At 36.5% G+C, this 19,316-nt stretch overlaps 1 protein-coding gene across 1 annotated transcript; it reads left to right on the plus strand.

The window, feature by feature from the left end:
• Positions 1 to 1,370: 1,370 nt before the first annotated feature.
• Positions 1,371 to 17,246, plus strand: ptdss2 (phosphatidylserine synthase 2). Its single transcript, XM_088995824.1, has 13 exons — positions 1,371 to 1,519; positions 4,816 to 5,092; positions 6,393 to 6,494; positions 7,864 to 7,946; positions 9,626 to 9,693; positions 11,995 to 12,129; positions 13,214 to 13,264; positions 13,369 to 13,482; positions 13,558 to 13,676; positions 13,738 to 13,852; positions 15,060 to 15,205; positions 15,291 to 15,476; positions 16,604 to 17,246. Exons 2-13 carry the CDS (start codon positions 4,911 to 4,913, stop codon positions 16,740 to 16,742), a joined length of 1,440 nt encoding a protein of 479 aa, XP_088851950.1. The 5' UTR covers positions 1,371 to 1,519; positions 4,816 to 4,910; the 3' UTR covers positions 16,743 to 17,246.
• The last annotated feature ends 2,070 nt before the right edge of the window (positions 17,247 to 19,316 follow it).

Genomic DNA, 19,316 nt, shown 5'->3' on the forward strand with positions numbered 1-19,316 from the left:
GTTTGTCTTGGTTTTAGTGTCATCATTTATTTTTTTAGGGAACAAGGGGATTGTTGATTTACTCTCATGTTGCTGCATTTATTTTGCCATTTACCACTTACATGTTTTGTCCTTTGTATATTTGTGCTTATATTATTTGATGTACATATCCTGTATTTTTAAATCATGGTGTAAATAGAGATATTTTGTAAATCCTGTCAATAAATGTGTGCAACACCCCAAACTGGAAGCAATTTGGTAGCCGTCGCTGCTAAATCGCCATTGTGTATAAGCAATACATGAGCACACACTGTTGACATTTTTGGAATTAAATAAGATATTTGATTCCTCTCAGGTTATATGTTTTGGTTTTATCTGCTAAAGAGATGTTGTTTTTGTTGTTTGTTTTTGATCAGGGTCATTTATAGATGATAATAATAATACATTACATTTTACGTGCCTTTCAAAGCTCTCAAAGACACTTTACAGTCACAGAATCATAGGTACTATAATAAATCAAATACAATCACAAAATAGAATACAATAAATAAAATACAATTATAAAAAAAAACGAGAAAGAGATACACAGTAAATGCCATTTTAAATAGGTGGCTTTTCAGATGGGATTTGAAGGCGGGAACAGAATCCATGTTACCAATCAGTGGAGCAGCTGCAGGGAGTAGTCCTCTGCTCCCCCCAACCTGAGAGAAGGGACCTATCATAGCAGAATCCGGCACCGCCATGTCTGGACAGTAGGGATATATATATATATATATATAGGGCCTAAACTACCAGTAAGACTTTATTTTGCTGACGAAGTTTCTTGGATAAGAAGCGAAACGTCCGGCACCTTCAAATAAGTACAGATGACGGCCGAAGAAACTTTTTCATCAATATCATAACATTATAAAAATGTGATTTATTTCTGAATAATTAGCCATTCAGTAAAAAAAATCAATTTGGGATAAAAGTGTGACTGACATCATATATTAGTAGCTTTTCATTTCATGAAATTAAATCCACAACAATATAAAAAAACAATCTGAGGGGTCTCAGCATTTAGCTTTCAGTTCCTTTTTTAAATATTCCGATGAACAAAAAAAAATGTTTCTCGTTGCTGTTTAGGGGAAATAGTTGTCAATAAAGTTGCTAAATCTAGCAAATAAAAAAAAAGGTGCTCCGTTGCCGGAAATGCTCGAAATTGGTGAAGTTCGCAGTATTGTACTTTGGTGTTTGTTGATGTAGACTTCAAAATAAAGTCTTAGACGACGACTTAAGGTTTCATTAGCGTTTACTTTGAAATAAAGAATCAGGGCGGTTTCCTTTTTTGTGAATCAATATGAAAGACTCCCCGCCCCGTGTGACGTTTTCCGGACTCAGCTTATTGAAAGTGGATTTGTTCATCGTAACGCATTCTTCGCCCTTTCTTGCAAAAACAAAACTTTGCTAATTTATGGCTTTTGCAATCGAAACTCTTATATCAATGGAGTCCGAGTGGCGCACTAACCGCCCGGTACCACTGACACTCTACATTTAGTCGGTAAGTTACTTCTTTTTTCTCTCCACATAATATTCCGGTTACATGACGAATATAACGTGAATGCTGTCGTGTGGGAAGCAACTCCAACCTGGCCTTAACAAATATTTAGTGGGCATTCCAGGTCACTGAGAAGTTAAAATCCTTAGCAGACAAGGTCAAACACAGCTTGCTACCATTAGCCAACGAGGCTAACCAAAGACACGAGACGACGATTCACAGTTCTTAAAAAAAAAAAAAAAAAAAAACAATGTCGCTGTGATTTATTTCAACTCGAGAAGAAAATCAACACGATCGGCAAAAGTCGTCTTTTCCCTTTTCCAATTCGTGTGAGACGTTTCACGTAATAAATGTAGTGAAGTGACAAACAGTCTATAATAATTCATCCCACATGTTCTAATACCATATTAAAGTGCATTTAAATAGCTTTCTAATGACTGCTAGATTATTGTTCTATGACAAATAATAAGGAAATAATGGAATTTTTAATGTTCGAAATATGAGGGGGTTTTCTGCCTGTAATTACACAGTTAAAGGAAAATCTGTGACCGAGTTCTTTATTACAGTTTAAACTATCATAACTTTCTTAATTTTTTTTGTCAGATCTTAACGAGTAAGGTAGCATTTGAAAGCTTTTGAAATTCTAAACATGAACAGAAAACACTAGAAAATATTAAAAATATAAATGAGCAAATATCACGATCGAATGCAGGCAGATTTTCGTCAGAAATGAAAAATGGCTGTCACTGAATACTAGGAAAGAAAATTGCGAGCTCTAGAAATGTATATGCTAAAGCATCTTTTTTATTGAAACCTGGCAGTTATGGAGAGAAATATATATTCTACCACTTCTATGAGTTATAAAAATACAACTTACTCACCTTTATAAGCTGTAAAAAAAGAGTGTAAAACCTGTTTTTTTTTGCATTTTAGACACTTTAAGTTTAAGTTTGCAGATTTTGGACACTTTAAGTCATTTTTATTGGTGTTTTGTATTTGACTAAAAATGTCAGCCTGCCTGTTTTGGGTATTTGAGATGCTATAAAACGTTTTTCTGATGTCAGTTAGGAAACAAAAAAGTGATGTCGGTTGTCCTTTAAGCGTTTCCCCAACGGCGACGAAGGAACGATAAAACCACGTCGATGGAAGTCCAACATCAAGTGTCTTTTTAGGAAGTTTAACACTAAACGCACATAATTGCATTAAATGTTTTGGTTCGATGTGAAAAGTCAAAACTGCTATGAGATAATTACAGTGATACCTTGGCTAATGCACTTAATTAGTTCGCAGAAAGTGTATGTAAGGTGAAAGGTGTGTATTCCAAACATTCATTTCCCATAGGAAATCATTTAAACGAGAATAATCCGTACCCAGGTACCCATAAAACATAATTTTCAACAAAAAAAAGCCTTAAAACTACACAAAATGTACCTTATTTTTGTATAATAAATGCTCTATTGTATTGTAATTAAAGAAATAAACTGTACTGTAGAATAAAGTTGTTTTATTTACCTTTGTGATGGTTGCTTGATGGACTGGATAGCTTTTTGCATAAAGTGTGTCAAGGAGCTCTGGGTTGTACATCTCGGAAGTTGTGATATTGCAGTCTACACTCTACGTTTGAACTATCAATAAAGTTGAAACGACTCAAAATTTCACTGCGTTTTCTATCCATTTTCTCAGCTTTCACTTTTGATTTTTTTCACTTTTATTTATTTTTTGTTTCAAGCTGTGTCGTCTGCCTTTCCTGTGTCTCTAACTCCTCCCCTGCCGCGTGTGTCCCCTCCCTCCTCTACCACCGATCTTGACCAATCACGTGCGGCTTTAACCAAAGACTGGGGGCGGGGAATAGCGGAAAAATAAGTCTCGCGAACGACACTTCACTCATTGTGGCGCTCCGTGTGTTTCCCGAAGAATAGTTCGTATGCCGAGATTATATTCTCGCGAATTTAACGTTCGTACGGCGAAAGGTTTGTTAGCTAAAGCGTTCGTAAACCGAAGTATCACTGAACTGGATTATTGACCACACAGATGTGTCGAGCAATTAAATTAAAATTTTAAAGTTTAAATTAAATTTAAATACATTAAATACATTTAAATGAGAGTAAAAATACATAGATTAATAAATAAAAATCATAAATAATAATAAATGAATAAAATAAATTAAATTAATTTAAAAATACATTTAAACATTTAATTAAATACAATTAAATTTAACAAAATTAAAAAGATATTAAAAATAAAAACAATCATAAAAAATACATCAAATTAAAAAATACATTACAAAATCTACCTATCTACCTACCTGCCTACCTACCTAGCTGGCTACTTAGCCTGCTACCTAGCTGGCTTCCTAGCTGGCTACCTAGTTACCCAGCTGGCTACCGAGCTCGCGAGCTATCTATTTGCTAACTCGCTAGCTATCAATTTGCTCTCTCGCTAGCTATCTATTTGCTATCTGTTTGCTATCTATTTGCTATCTTTTGGCTATCCATTTGCTCTCTTTTGGCTATCTATTAACTGGCTAGCTAGTTGAGCCAAAGATAGTGACTGTGGGCACCAGGTAGCAAGCACCTCCATCTACAACATTAGTAGCCTGTTCTAAAAAAAAGTCACAAATGTTAGTCAACAATCTTAACTATCTATTAGCTAGCTAGCTATTCGCTATCTATTAGCTAGCTAGATTTCTATCTATTTGAGTTACTTCCGGGTGACGCGTATGGCTGCTGCTGCTCACCCACAGAAAAACTTAATCCTGTGACTGTAAAGTGACCTTGAGAGTTTTGAAAGGCGCTTAGAAATGAAACATATTATTATTATTATTATTATTATTATTATGTGGAATTTCCTGAATCCCGATGTGTCTTTGCAGTGTCTCAATTGATATAGACATAATAATAATTATAATAATACATTTCATTTCTAAGCGCCTTTTAAAACTCTCATGGTCACTTTACAATCACAGGATAAGTTTTTCTGTGGGTGAGCAGCGACAGCCACATGCGCCAGCGTTCACTCAACCTGGAAGTAACTCGGATAGAAAGCTAGCTAATAGATAGCTAACAGCTAGCTAACTATGCCTTCACTCAACCCGAAGTAACTCAGATAGAAAACTAGCTAGCTAATACACAGCTAATGGATAGCTATGTAACTCGGATAGAAAACTAGCTCGCTTTTAGATATTTATCATTTTATTTAGAAAGCTTTTTTTCATTTATTGTATGTGCGCCTTACCACAACGAACGAACACGCTGTCCTCGTGGTGTCTCGACATTCATTGAAAAATATTTTCCCTTCAGGGTGCATCACAGTCGCTAGGGTGCGGCTAACCGGCGTATTTAAAAGCAGTCCGACCCGCCCGAGTGGATCCTTTTTGAGAGGCAACGGCGAAGCCATGAAGTTCGAGGCGAGGAGGTACGCCACGGAGCCGGCCAACAACGGCGCGGGCGAGCCCGCCTGCCCCGATCCGACTTCGGCGCTTAAAGCCAAAGTCACCAAGCAGAGTTCCAGGGAGAGCCTGCAGCGCAAAAACACAGAGTGCGAAGTGTACGACGACGGAACCAATACCTTTTTCTGGTGAGTGTTTGCAGCAAATTAATTGTTGACAGAACGACACTTTGATGGCTTATTTTTTATCAAATTCACCAAACAAAAGACCTCATTCACATCGAAATAAGCATAATCTCGAATAACGTACATTGATACCTCGGTTTACGAACTTTTCGGTATACAAATATTAAATTTATGAAAATTTTACCTTGGCATACAAACTATTTTTTGGGATACACACGGAGCTGCCACAATGAGTGATTGGATTGGATTGGATTTGCCTTTATTAGTCTCGCAGTGGAGAAATTTACATTTCACAGCAGCAAAGTGATGAAAGGAATGAAAGTAGAAAAACAAAATACATGAGCTGCTGGAAAGGCAGCCACTCTCGCGGCGCCGTCTTGAAGTTAAAATAACAAAAAAAAACTAAATAACAAATAACATAGAGACAATATGACAAAACAAAGACACAGAGAGACATTCATTCTTCAGTACTTGCTGTACCCTCTTTGTGATGATATGAAGCAGTTCTAGATGAAAGAGGAGAGGGTCAAAGCATCCTTTTCAGCAATGGATCAGGGACATCATGGTGGAATGTGCACGTCGCTACAAGCTAAATGTTGAAAGCAAACACGCATGCTGTAGCATCCATTGACAAAAAGAGATTGTCTCACATCTCTCTCTCACATAAAATCTGCTTCAATTCCAAGCCGCGACAGTTCCACATACGCATCGGCGCTCCTTTCTTCTTATCGCGGGTTCCTCAAGTCATGCATCCACCCAGCCGCAGACTGTCCAACAGCACCGACCTTTCCGCTAAACAAAGCGGGGCTGTGAAGATGCTGCCCATTACAGGCGCAAAAAAAGCACAATGGCCCCTTTGGTGTCCAGCGATGGCAGTCGAATGGCTCCGACATTCCTCCCATTCAAAAACAGTACTGGCATATTCATGCTGCCGAAAGTAGTTTGAAGGCTTAGAAAATTAGAACGTAGAAAATTACATTTTATGGGGACCTGGGAACGGATTATTCTCATTTTAATGGTTTCTTATGAGAAATTCTTTTTTGGGATATACACTTTTCGCCTTACACACTCTTTCTGGGAAGCAATGAAGTTCGTAAGCCAAGGTATCACTGTATTATTATTATTATTCCTACTCCAGTCAGAGTTTGTTAAGCAGAAGCGCCTGTCACCAATGTCATGAATCAACGTGTTCACTTCCTTGCAAGTTATTTTAACACCCCACACACACACACACACACACACACACACACACACACACGGCCCGTCTTTCTACCGTAACACTCCCCGCTTTGACTTTTGACAGGCGGGCCCACACCGTCACGGTTCTGTTCATCCTGACGTGCGCCCTGGTGTACGTCACGCTCCTCGAGGAGACGCCGCAAGACACGGCCTTCAATACCAAGAGGTTAGTGGGTACTTCTCCTCTTATCCGAGCGGAAACGTAGCTTTTGATTCACTCTCGGGGACGAATGGCGACCGTTCTTTGCAAGATTTTATTTTCCCCCCGTGTCGATGACGACTGGCTGGCCAGATAAAGACGTTTCTTCTTCCTGGAAGTGGACGTAAACAAGCGCCCGCAGAGCCTTAGCGTTACTAAACTTTGATACGTAATCCCGTTCCCGGTGAACCTACGCAGCCTGTGGATTCCTATCCCGTCACGGCATGCTTTAACCAGTGGCTGCTAATCTCACACACGATGTCCAAGCACAACCGACACCTCCGGACAAGTTGTGTCCATAATTTGTAAAACGTCTTCAAATGACTTTTACTGACAAAGATTCCACCGCATATAGCTATATTTTACCTTTTAAGACTCGTGCAGAATATTCCGGAAGTCTTGTTTTTGAGTTGGTGACGAGTCCTCACCCTACGTCACTGAAGGAACACACCTGACCGAAAAAAGGACACATTGTAGCAGTCCTTCCATCACGTCAATGTATTTTGTGGTACTTGTTTGGTCTGAAAACTTTGTTTTGCACCAAAAATAGGCAGAATAGGGCGACAAAGCTCCATGTAAGGAATTAATCAGATGATTAATTCCATACACGGCTTTGTTGCCATTTTCTGCCTTTTTTTGTGTGTGACATTTCCCACCCCTGATGCCTCAAAATGACATGGAATAAATTCTTGAATCGATTGCAAACATGTATGCTTTCCTCTTCAGAACTATTTGAATCGTATTCATAACTGGATGAGTAACAAGAAAGCATCTTCTCCGAATCTCTTAAGCCATTGTTTTGATTCTGGAGCAGGGCAGTTTGTGAAGGAGTATCCTGGCGAATCTACCCAATTCCGAGCTCATTTTGTGGCAGTTTTGGGACATTTTAACTCATTTTTCTTGGTGTTTTGCATTTGACTAAAAATATCAGCCTGCATGTTTTGGCTATTTTAGATGCTATAAAACGTTTTTCTGATTTCATTGAAACAAACAATTGGTGTCGGTTGTCCTTTCAATTGCCGTTTTAGAATATTTTTCTTTTGAAAATTGCCATTTTAGAATTAAAAAATAAAAATTAAAATCGCCATTAAAAAAATAAAAAATCAGTGTTTTAGATTTTTTTTTAACTGCCAATTTAGTTTTTTTATTTATTTATTGAAATCGCTATTTTAGAAAATATTTAAAAATTCGAGAATGGCGCTCCACGACACACTTTTCAATTCCTGAATACATTCGGGAATGGTAGCAAATGAGTTAAAAAGGCGTCTGTCAATCGATTATTAATTTGCCTCTTAGTTCAAACGTCATTTTCTCATTTTATTATATTTGTCTCCAGGGGGATTGTGGCCAGCATCCTGGTTTTCCTTTGTTTTGGGGTCACACAAGCAAAAGACGGACCCTTCACTCGACCCCATCCAGGTAAGGACAAAGCGCTGCTCGTATTGTTCGGACCTGACAAAAAAATAATAATAGTTTGAGGCTAAAATATCCCATTTCTGATGTTTGCTAATATCTTTACACATTTGATTTCTAAGCGCCTTTCAAAACTCTCAGCGTTCACTCAACCCCAAAAGTAAGTCAAATGGATAGAAAGCTAGCTAGCTAATGGATAGCAAATAAATAGTAAATAGCTAACCAGATAGCCAACAGCTAGCCAGTTTACAGCCAGTCAGCTAGACAACTCATAGCAAACTAGTTAGCTAATAGATAGCAAATAAATAGTTAATAGATAGCCAGAGAGCTAACAGCTAGCCATCTAGACAGTTTACAGCCAGTCAGCTAGACAGCTAGCTAATTTATAGCAAATAAATAGCGAATCGATAGCCAGATAGCCAACAGCTTCCATCTTCCAGCCAGCTAGACAGCTAATAGCTTGACCTTGAGAGTTTTGAAAGGCGCTTATAAATGAAATGCATTATTATTATTATTATTATTATTACAATGGGGAAATTTTCAAAAATAAATAAAGTAGTAGAACGGAAAGGGATTTAAAAACGGTTAGGAGCTGCTATAGAGGCAGCCGCACAGGGTGCGCTTTTCCCGTCCTCATCTGGTCTTGTTCATTCCTTTTTTTTTATTTTGTCAAAGCCACTGACAGAATTTCTCAATACGCCTTTCACAACGCGTGCCGCTTTTCGACGTGTATCGGCATGTACGAGGACGCTTGAATGTAGCCAAACGCGTTTCCTTTTTTCGAGCGCCGACATTCTTATCGCCGACAACTCCTGCCGCTCCAGCGAGAAATGAAGGAAGGAAGGAAGGATGATAAGTAGCGATGGCGCACAGGGCCCAAAGACGGAAGGTTAATCTTCTTGGCTTTCCATTTCCCGCCTGCTTCTTTTCTACGGATGAAAAAAAGACGGGTCAACCTCGTTTGTTTTTCAAGGAAAATAAAGAAAAAAGAATAGCCAGATGTTTTTTTTTTTTTTTTTTTTGAAGAGAACCAAACCTGTATCTCCCGTTGGATCAGTGCGATGAACACAATTGTTTGCATTTGCCCCAAACGCCTACAATAACTGGGTCAACAGTTAAAGGACAACCGACACCATTTTTTTTGTTTTCTAACCGGCATCGGAAATATGTTTTATAGCATCTAAAATACCCAAAACGCCCACAGACTGATATTTTTAAGTCAAAAGCAAAACACCAATAAAAATGACTTCAAGGACAAGCGACGTCTCCGGACAAGTTGTGTCCATAATTTGTAAAATGGCTTCAAATGACTTGTACTGAGCGTATTTTAATAAGATTCCACCGCATATAGCTATATTTTACCTTTTAAGACTCACGCTGAATATTCCGGAAGTCTTGTTTTTGTGTTGGTGACGAGTCCGTACGTGACGTCACTAAAGGAATGCCCCTAAATGCGCTCAGTAGAAGTCATTTGAAGTGATTTGACAAATTATGGACGCAACTTGTCCGGAGGTGTCGGTTGTCTTTTAAAAAAAAACAAGATAAAAAGCGTTGGTTCTTTTTTTTATTCCACCATGTTTGTTTGCAGCTCATAAATAAGGTTATTAAAATATTTTAGCCCCCCCCCCCTAACATCTCCTTCATCGCCGGTTCCAACTGCTGATTTTTTGGGTGTCTCTCTACAGCTTATTGGCGCTTCTGGCTCTGTGTGACTGTCGTCTATGAGCTCTTCCTCATTTTCATCCTCTTTCAGGTGAGCATGAAAAAAAAAACAAATATTTGGGTCGAGCCTGAAGTGGTTTCAAGTCATCCCTCTCACTTCTTTTGTGTGTTTGTGTGTGTAGGTAAACTACAGTTCGCTAATATTCCACCGCGATTGTTACTTTGTTACTGAAGCGAGCACACTCTGTACTCGCAGTCGTATATTTTTTCGTGAAGTACGTCATGGTTTTTGGTGGGATTTACCAAGCTATGCAGTTTATGATGACGTATTACACGTTTCCCTCCATGTGATGATGTCGGTTGTTTAGAATTCCAAAAGCATTCGAATGTTTCCTTACTCGTTAAGGTCTGCCAAAGATTAAGAAAGTTATTATAGTTTAAACTGTAATAAAGAACTCAATCACAGATTTTGATTGTTTTAACTATGTAATTACAGGCAGAAAATCCCCTCGTATTTCGAAAATGAAAAATTCCATTATTTACTCATTATTTGTCATAGAACAAGAATCTATACATCATTTGAAAGCTATTTAAATGCACTTTAACATGGTATTAAAACATAGAACACAGAGGAGAAATCTGCATTTCACAGTAGTAAAGTTATGAAAGGAAAGAAGTAGAAAAATGGAATACAAGAGCCGCTGTAAAGGCAGCCATTATCGCGGCGCCATCTTGAAGTCAAAACAACAACAAAAAACTAACAAAACAAAATCAAGTGAGATATAAATAGAAATGCATCACATTTGCTCCCATTTTTCTTGATCTGATTTAAAAAAAACGTTTGTCTATGTACGCCAAACGCTTACCAAATTTTTAGACAATTAATCGCAGTTTTTGGAAATTAACACATCCGTGTATGCAATTTCACATGTTTTCACATTAAACCGCTAGAGGGTGCTATTGGCCTGTATAAACACCTTCCACTTTCGCGGTAACTGGCCGAACTATGACGGCGACGACGTAGAAGAAGAAGAAGAATCGCCATAGAAAACGAATCGTCGCGTGTTCTCCCCCCGAATATGTTAAAAAAATGACACCGGGGATTATTTATTTTAAATCGAATCGATGATTGAGGCGTAAGGCGGATGATTTGGTGAATTTGTTAGTATGTTCTTCATGCTATTTTTATTTTAATTTGGCAAAGATTTGCACATTGAATGAATGAGTGTCTTAACTTGTATGCCTTACAATAGGCATGTGACAAAAAAAAATCAATAATAATTCATCACACATTTTCTAATACCATATTAAATTGCATTTAAATAGCTTTCAAATAATGTATAGATTCTTGTTCTATGACAATAAGGAAATAATGAAATGTTTAATGTTCGAAATATGAGGGGGTTTTCTGCCTGTAATTACACAGTTAAAACAATGAAAATCTGTGACTGAACATGGTCACTATTGTAGTTATTTAAGTTATTAATTGGAATGATTTAGCGATCGTTTAGTTGAATTTATACGACATCATCTGTATTCTTCAGTATTTGATGTCTAAAGCGAAATATAAGCGACAGATTAGCAAATATCAACGATCGAATTCAGGCAGCTTTTCGTCAGAATTCAAAAATGGCTGTCACTGAATAGTACTAGGAAAGAAAATTGCGAGCTCGAGAAATATATATGCTAATGCTTCTTTTTGCTTGAAACTTGGCCGTTATGGAGAAAAATATATATTCTACCACCTCTATGAGTGAGAGAAATACAACTTACTCACCTTTATAAACTGTAGTGTTAGCAAAAAAGAGCGTAAACTTCAATCCATTTTTTGGAGAGAAACATGTAATCCCACCAAAAACCATTCCCTACTTCACAAAAATGCAATGATATACGACTGCGAGAACAGAGAATATCACTCACTGTAGCGTACCTACATATAAATTAAGAATCACAATTTTGTCGGAAGACTCCCGATTTTGACCACAATACTCACTTTATCAAGCAAACTATTGACACAATACAGACAGTTCATTTGTAAGGTGAAATAAAATAAAATGTAAAAAAAACTACACATTGATACTAATTGAAGGTATAAATTAACAATGAAAGCATTTGTTTGTGTTTTATTTACTTGTAATTTCCACTTTAGTAACGCTCACATTATTTTAACAAGCACCACAGAGTTGCGAGTACGAAAATGTTCCTAATTTTGATTTCTGAAACATAACATGTATGGAAGAGTCGGGAAAGAGCTTTTATTGCGTAGTCTTGTCGACCAGTTGAATGCATTGTGATTTGTTTTAAAAAATGGCCATAAAAATCTTACATTTGTTTTTTTCTTCAGCTCAAATTATTTGATGTCCAACAATGCAAAAATGTCGTTTTTATCTAGACGGTGCATGACGGGCGACAGTTCATGAAATACATCGACCCCAAACTGGGCGTGCCCCTTCCCGAGCGAGACTATGGAGGAAACTGCCTCATCTACGATGCAGGCAACACCGCTGACCCTTGGCACAATCTCTGGGTAATAAAACTCTATTGTTTAATGGTTGCGTCATTTCTATTGTTGTTATATTCCATTATTCTACTCGTGGCAAACGTATATATTTATTTACTGCACCTAAAGGTATTCCATGTTCTCAAAAGCCAACGGTGCGGCTCCTATTGTGCGTAGTATTTTAAATGCTCTGTCTTGTAACGGCTGCAGCGTGTATGAAAGCTCGATTTAATTAAAGTTTTATTAGAATGGTTTTATCCCGTGACTGTAAAGTGTCCTTGAGAGTTTTAAAAGTCACTTAGAAATAAATTATTATTATTATTATTATGCTATGATTGTATTATTTTATTTCATTATTGTAGTATTGTTTTAGAGTAGAGTTTTGAAAGTCGCTTAAAAATAAATTATTATTATTATTTATTTGTAATTATTATTCTTATTTATTTTATTTTATTGTATTTTTATTATTATTATTATGTTTATTATTACTTTATTACTGTACTTTATTGTATTACTTTATTATATGATTTTTTTTATTTTATTATTTATTTGTAATTATTATTCTTATTTATTTTAGTTTTATTATTAGTATATTTATTATATTATTAATATTATTTGATTTTATGATTGTATTATTTTATTTTATTATTGTATTATTGTATCACTTTATGAATTATTATATGATTTTATTATTTTATTAATTTGTGATTGTGTGATTGTAGTATTTTATTATTTTATTTTGTTGTAGTATTGTTTTAGAGTGGCGTTTTGAAAGTCGCTCAGAAATAAAATGTTATTATTTGTAATTATTATTATTTTTATTATTATTATTGATTATATTATTAGTTTATTTTATGATCAGAAGTGAACATTTGTGAGCAGCAGTACGGCTTCATGCCAAAAAAAGAGTACGACAGATGCAGTGTTTGCTTTAAGAATGTGATTGTATTATTTTATTTTATTATTGTATTACTTGATTACTTTATTTTATGATTTTGTGATTGTAGTATTTTATTATTGTATTATTTTACATTAAGCTTCATTACACAGAGTGTAATGCATTTTGGATATTATTTATGCCCCCTCCCCATTTTACCTTTCCTCCCAACAGGACAAGATGGACGGCTTTGTCCCAGCTCACTTCCTGGGCTGGTATATCAAGGTAAACCTGAACCTCAGCGAGTCCAGATTGCACTGTTAACCCCTCCCCCTACGAGTGGAATCCTGCCAACTACTTTTTCCACCCCTCCCCCTCTCCCCCCTCAGACGCTGATGATTCGCGACTGGTGGATGTGCATGATCATCAGCGTCATGTTTGAGTTCCTGGAGTACAGCCTGGAGCACCAGCTGCCCAACTTTTCCGAATGCTGGTGGGATCACGTATGTGCATTGGCGGGGGGGGGGCATATTCAAATGCTAAATATGTAAATATGATCCATTTTTCTATCCCCCAAGTGGATCATGGACGTGTTGCTGTGCAACGGTTTGGGCATCTACTGCGGCATGAAGACGCTGGCCTGGTTGTCCATGAAGCCCTATCAGTGGCAGGGCCTGTGGAACATTCCCACTTACAAGTAAGATGGTGGTCGGGGCTCTTTTCCTTGAAGCCAGACTATTTTTGGGGGCGCTTTTCAGGGGCAAGATCAAGCGAATCGCCTTCCAGTTCACGCCGTACAGTTGGGTGAAATTCGAGTGGAAGCCAGCTTCCAACCTTCGCCGCTGGCTCGCCGTGTTGGGCATCATATTCATGGTAAGCGGCCATTTTGAGTGGACAGGAACAAAATGGCGCGTCAAGCGAGAATTGGACATTTTGTCATTTATGTTTCGTGTCATTGGATAAGGTTGCTGGAGTCAACTCTTCACTGCCAGAATGAATTCCCAAAATTTGAAATGTTTTCAAAAAGTGACCATTTTCAATTTAAAAACAAAATCTAAATGGCTGATTTTCAAAATAAATTATTTTCTAAAATGGCGATTTTTAGATAAAAGAAGTGCCTTTTTAACTCATTCGCTGCCATTCCCGATGAAAAATATATATAAAATGGGAATTTTCAATTTAAAAAAAAATCTTAAAATGGCGATTTTCAATTTAAAAATAAAATCTAAAAGGCTGATTTTCAAAATAAATTCTTTTCTAAAATGGCAATTTTTTTTTTCAGATTAAAAAATCTAAAAAGTCGTTTTTTTTTTTTTTTGTTTTTTTTTTTTTTTTTTTTTTAGATTAAAAAATCTAAAATGGCGATTATTATTATTATTTTTTTTTTTCAGATTAAAACATCTAAAATGGCGATTATTTTTATTTTTCTTCAGATTAAAAAATCTAAAATGTGTTTTTTTTGTTTTTTGTTTTTTTTTCAGATTAAAAAATCTAAAATGGGGATTTTTTATTTTATTTTATTTTTTTTTCAGATTAAAAAATCTAAAATGTCGTTTTTTTTTGTTGTTTTTTTTTAGATTAAAAAAATCTAAAATGGCGATTATTTTTTTTTTTTTTCAGATTAAAAAATCTAAAATGGCGATTATTATTTTTTTTCAGATTAAAAAATCTAAAATGGCAATTTTTTTTTTTTTTTATTTTTTTTTTTAAGATTAAAAAATCTAAAATGGTGATTTTCATTGTTCTTTAAATGCTGATTTTTAATGTTTTAAAAAATCCAAAATGGCGATTTTCAATAAAAAAAATCTGAAATGGTGATTCTCAAAATAAATTATCTAAATTATCTTCTAAAATGGTGATTTTCATATTAAAAAAAATGTAAAATGGCAATTTTCCCCCCACAAAATTGTAAAATGACGATTTTTAATTTTAAAACCAATCTAGCAGGCTGATTTTATAAATTGTTTTTCTGTCGTCAGTTAGGAAACCCAAAAAAATGATGTCGGTTGTCCTTTAAATGATGTGGCGGTCCAGATCTGGCCCCCGGGCCTTAACATGGACACCGCGGTGTGTTTTGTAGTTCCTGCTGGCCGAGTTGAACACCTTCTACTTGAAATTTGTGCTGTGGATGCCGCCGGAACATTACCTGGTGCTGCTGCGATTGGTGTTTTTCGTCAACGTCGGGGGCGTGGCCATGAGGGAGATCTACGACTTCATGGACCACCCGTGAGTCGCCGTCGCTCGTCGCCGCCGTTGGACTCCGCCCCCTTGGTGACTATCCCCCCGCCCCTTTTTTCTTTCTCACCGTCAGGAAGTTCCACAAGAAGCTGGGCCAGCAGGCGTGGCTCGTGGCGGCCATCACCGTCACGGAGTTCCTGATCGTGCTCAAGTACGACCCCAACACCATCATGCTGCCCATCCCCTTCTTCATCACGCAATGTTGGATCCTCGGCCTCCTCGTCATCCTCGTCTGGACGCTGTGGCGCTTCTTCATTCGGTAACTCTCACACCATTTCAACAAGTGACATTAGCTGGCTAGCTAGCTAGTTGAGCCAAAGATAGTGACTGTGGGCTCCAGGTAGCAAGTACCTCCAACTACAACATTAGTAGCCTGTTCGAAAAAACAAAAGTCCATGTCAACAATCATAGCTATCTATTAGCGAGCTAGCTTTTTATTTATTTGAGTTACTTCCGGGGTGAGTGAAGGCCTAGCTAGCTATCTGTTATCTATCTATTAGCTAGCTAGCTAGCTTTTTATTTATTTTTAATTACTTCTGGGTTGAGTGAAGGCCTAGCTAGCTATCTTCCACATTGTGTGAAGGCCTAGCTAGCTATCTGTTAGCCAACTATTAGCTATCTAGCTTTCTATCCGAGTTACTTAGCTATCTATTAGCTGTCTATTAGCTAGCTAGCTGTCTATCTGAGTTACTTCCGGGTTGAGTGAAGGCCTAGCTAGCTATCTGTTAGCTATCTATTAGCTAGCTAGCTAGCTTTCTATCCAAGTTAGCTAGCTATCTATTAGCTGTCTATTAGCTAGCGAGCTGTCTATCTCAGTTACTTTCGGGTTGAGTGAAGGCCTAGCTAGCTATCTGTTAGCTATCTATTAGCTAGCTAGGTTTTTATTTATTTAAGTTATACCGGGTTGAATGAAGGCCCAACTAGCTATCTATTAGCTAGCTAGCTTTCTATCCAAGTTACTTAGCTATCTATTAGCTTTCTCTTAGCTAGCTAGCTTTCTATCTGAGTTACTTCCGGGTTGAGTGAAGGCCTAGCAAGCTATCTGTTAGCTATCTATTAGCTAGCTAGCTTTTTATTTGTTAGAGTAATTCCGGGTGGAGTGGAGGCCCAGCTAGCTATCTGTTAGCTATCTATTAGCTAGCTAGCTTTCTACCTGTGTTACTTAGCTATCTATTAGCTGTCTATTAGCTAGCGAGCTATCTATCTCAGTTACTTCCGGGTTGAGTGAAGGCCTAGCTAGCTATCTGTTAGTTATCTATTAGCTTATCCTGTGACTGTCAAGTGACCTTGAGAGTTTTGAAAGGCGCTTAGAAATGAAATGTATTATGATTAAATGAAAAAAAGTTGGCATTTTTGTGTTGTTTTTTTTTTTTTCCCTCCACGCAGTGACATCACACTCCGCTACAAGGAGACGCGGCGGCGTAAGCAGGAGGACTGCGGCGAGCGTCCCCTTGGCAACGGCGCCCCTTGGGGCCGCAGCAAACTCAACGGCGGCTCCGACGTCCTCCGCCACAGGAAGTCGTGAGGTCGCCGAAAACGGACGCAAAGACAAGACGCCGACTCCGCCCAGGAGAAGCGCGCCGGCCATTTTGATTGTGAGTCAGGAGTCACACGTGGAGCGTTTTGTTATTTCTACGCAACATTTTGGGATGTCGACGGGGGAGGAAAGACACCAAACAGAAGACAAGTCGGCATTTGCTACTCATGCATCACTTTGAACCGCAGTGCTCCAAATGCTTACTTAGAAAGCATGGAGACGGCGCAGCATTTATTTTATTTATTTTGTTTATTTTTATTGTAGATTATTTTTAATGTTATTTTTTTCATTGTCTTTTGTTTAGATTTTTTTTTATTTGTTTTGTTGTTTATTTTTATTTTTTACATTTTCTTTTGTTGTGTTTTCTTTAATATTTTTATTCTATTTGTTCGTTTATTTAATGATGTATTTTATTTTGTTCTCTTGTTTTATTTTATGATTTAAAATTTGTTTTCTTTTTCTTTGTAATTTAATTTTCTTTGGATTTCTGTTTTTTTTTTGTTTGTTTTATTTTATTTCATCTATTGTTTTGTTTTCTTTTTTCTCGTTTTATTTAATTTGTCTTTTTAATTTTCTTTTGTTTTCCTTTAATATTGTTTTTTATTTTATTTGTTAATTTATTTGATTTTGTTCTTGTTTTATTTCATTATTTAAAATTTGTTTTCTTTTTTTCCTTGTTTTATTTTATTTTTGTTTTTTTGGTAATTTAATTTTCTTTGGATTTCTGTTTTTTTTTATTTTGTTTTATTGTTTGTTTTATTTTATTTTTTATTTTATTTTGTTTATTATTGTTTTTTTTTGTTTTTAGTTTTCTTTTTTCTTGTTTTATTTTAGTTGTTTTCTTAATTTTCTTTTCTTTTTTTTGTCATTTAATTTTCTTTGGATTTTGTTTTTCTTATTTTATTGTTTGTTTTATTTTTTTTATTTTCTTTTGTTGTTTTTTTTCTTTTGTTTAGTTTCCTTTTCTCTTATTTTATTTTAGTTGTTTTCTTAATTTTCTTTTCTTTTGTTTGTTTTTTGTCATTCAATTTTCTTTGGATTTCTTTTTTTTTTATTTTAATTTTATTGTTTGTTTTATTGTCTTTTTTTATTTTCTTTTGTTTCTTAGTTTTTTTTATTTTGTTTAGTTTCCTTTTCTCTTGTTTTATTTAAATTGTTTTCTTCATTTTATTTTGTTTTATTTTCTTGTTTTTTTAATTTGTTTTTTATTTTATTTATTTTACATTATTTATTTTATTGTTTAATTTCTTTTGTTTTATTTTGTTTGATTATTATTTTTTTACATGTATTTTTTTATTCTATTTTCTTGTCTTTTTTTGCCTGCGTCGTAAGTAAAATATAATATTTCCAAACGATGTTTGAGTCAAGGCACATTTTGTGTCGTGGGACCTGTTGCGACTTTTGCGAGTCGTGTCAAAGGTCGTCACCCACTGAACACTTTGAAAAGGTCAAATTTGCTTCATCGAAGGTCACTTGTATTTTTATTTTCACTTTTTTTTTTTAAGGGTTAAAGTACCGCTGGCTCATTTCTCTCACGTTTTTTTCACCAATGTAAAACGAGCCACTGACAACTAGTATGGGCTCATTCTCATTGGATGATGATGATGATTATTATTATTTAAAGCTCCGCTGCATTACAATGTTTCTAATAAGTTTTATGCATCATCTTTCATTGAAGATTCATATATTTGACAGTTATTTTTGGGTATTTGGACTGATATAATTGGTCCTGCATCATCATCATCTGAGCCTGAAGGACCGAAATGAAGTTCCTCATATCACACTAGCTCACGGTTGTTCTTCTTGGTGGCTCATTTTACATTTGGAGAATTTCACGGCACACCACCAAAGAAAAAGAAAAATAGTCCCAATGATCGTTTGGTGAAAAAAGAATCAATACTTGACACTCGCTGATGCTAGACAGGTAACGTTCAACTTACGACCGCCCGTACTTACGACCACGACCTAGCAGCTAGCAGGCCACAGCAATCGACCATGTGATGGCACCGGGGGGAGGGGGGTGTTTGCAAGTCATTCAGCCTCTGAGTCTCTTCAACATTTTGAATGGAGTTCGCCTTACGACCGTTTGGACTTACAACCTAGCAGGCCATCTCAATCAACCATGTGATGGCACCGGGGGGAGGAGGGTGTTTGCAAGTCATTTAGCCTCTGAGTCTCTTTTCAACATTTTGAATGGAGTTCGACTTACGACCATTTCAACTTAAGCCCGTTTTGACTTACAATCATTTGGTGGGAACGGAACTCGGTCGTAAGTTGGCTGTTACCTATGTATTTTTTTATTTTATCTGACGTTATCAATCCAGTTGACGCCTCTTAAGTCCTTCAATCGCATTTCAGGGTCGACATTCAAAAGTCGTCAAAAATAAAAAGGAAGTAGAGGAGGCTGTAAAAAACTGCTGATGGCCATGTAAGGCTAGTTTGCATTGTATATTTTAGGCTCAAATATAGACGTTGAATACTCGGTTGTTAGGTTAGGAAGTCAAAAACAAAGACAATCGCGCTCTGCCCTTGTGGAAGCTTGCTTTAAACATACAACCGGGG

This window comes from Hippocampus bargibanti, linkage group LG05 (assembly GCF_051943395.1).
Source record: "Hippocampus bargibanti isolate YZ-2025 linkage group LG05, ASM5194339v1, whole genome shotgun sequence".
Classification (NCBI taxonomy): domain Eukaryota; kingdom Metazoa; phylum Chordata; class Actinopteri; order Syngnathiformes; family Syngnathidae; genus Hippocampus; species Hippocampus bargibanti.

Bases quoted from the DNA above. Each gene is read 5' to 3' on its own strand.
- ptdss2 (XM_088995824.1), top strand. From the start codon at position 4,911: ATGAAGTTCGAGGCGAGGAGGTACGCCACGGAGCCGGCCAACAACGGC. The intron at 13,483-13,557 runs GTATGTGCATTG...CTATCCCCCAAG, and splicing joins CCGAATGCTGGTGGGATCAC to TGGATCATGGACGTGTTGCT. The intron at 13,853-15,059 runs GTAAGCGGCCAT...TGTGTTTTGTAG, and splicing joins TGTTGGGCATCATATTCATG to TTCCTGCTGGCCGAGTTGAA.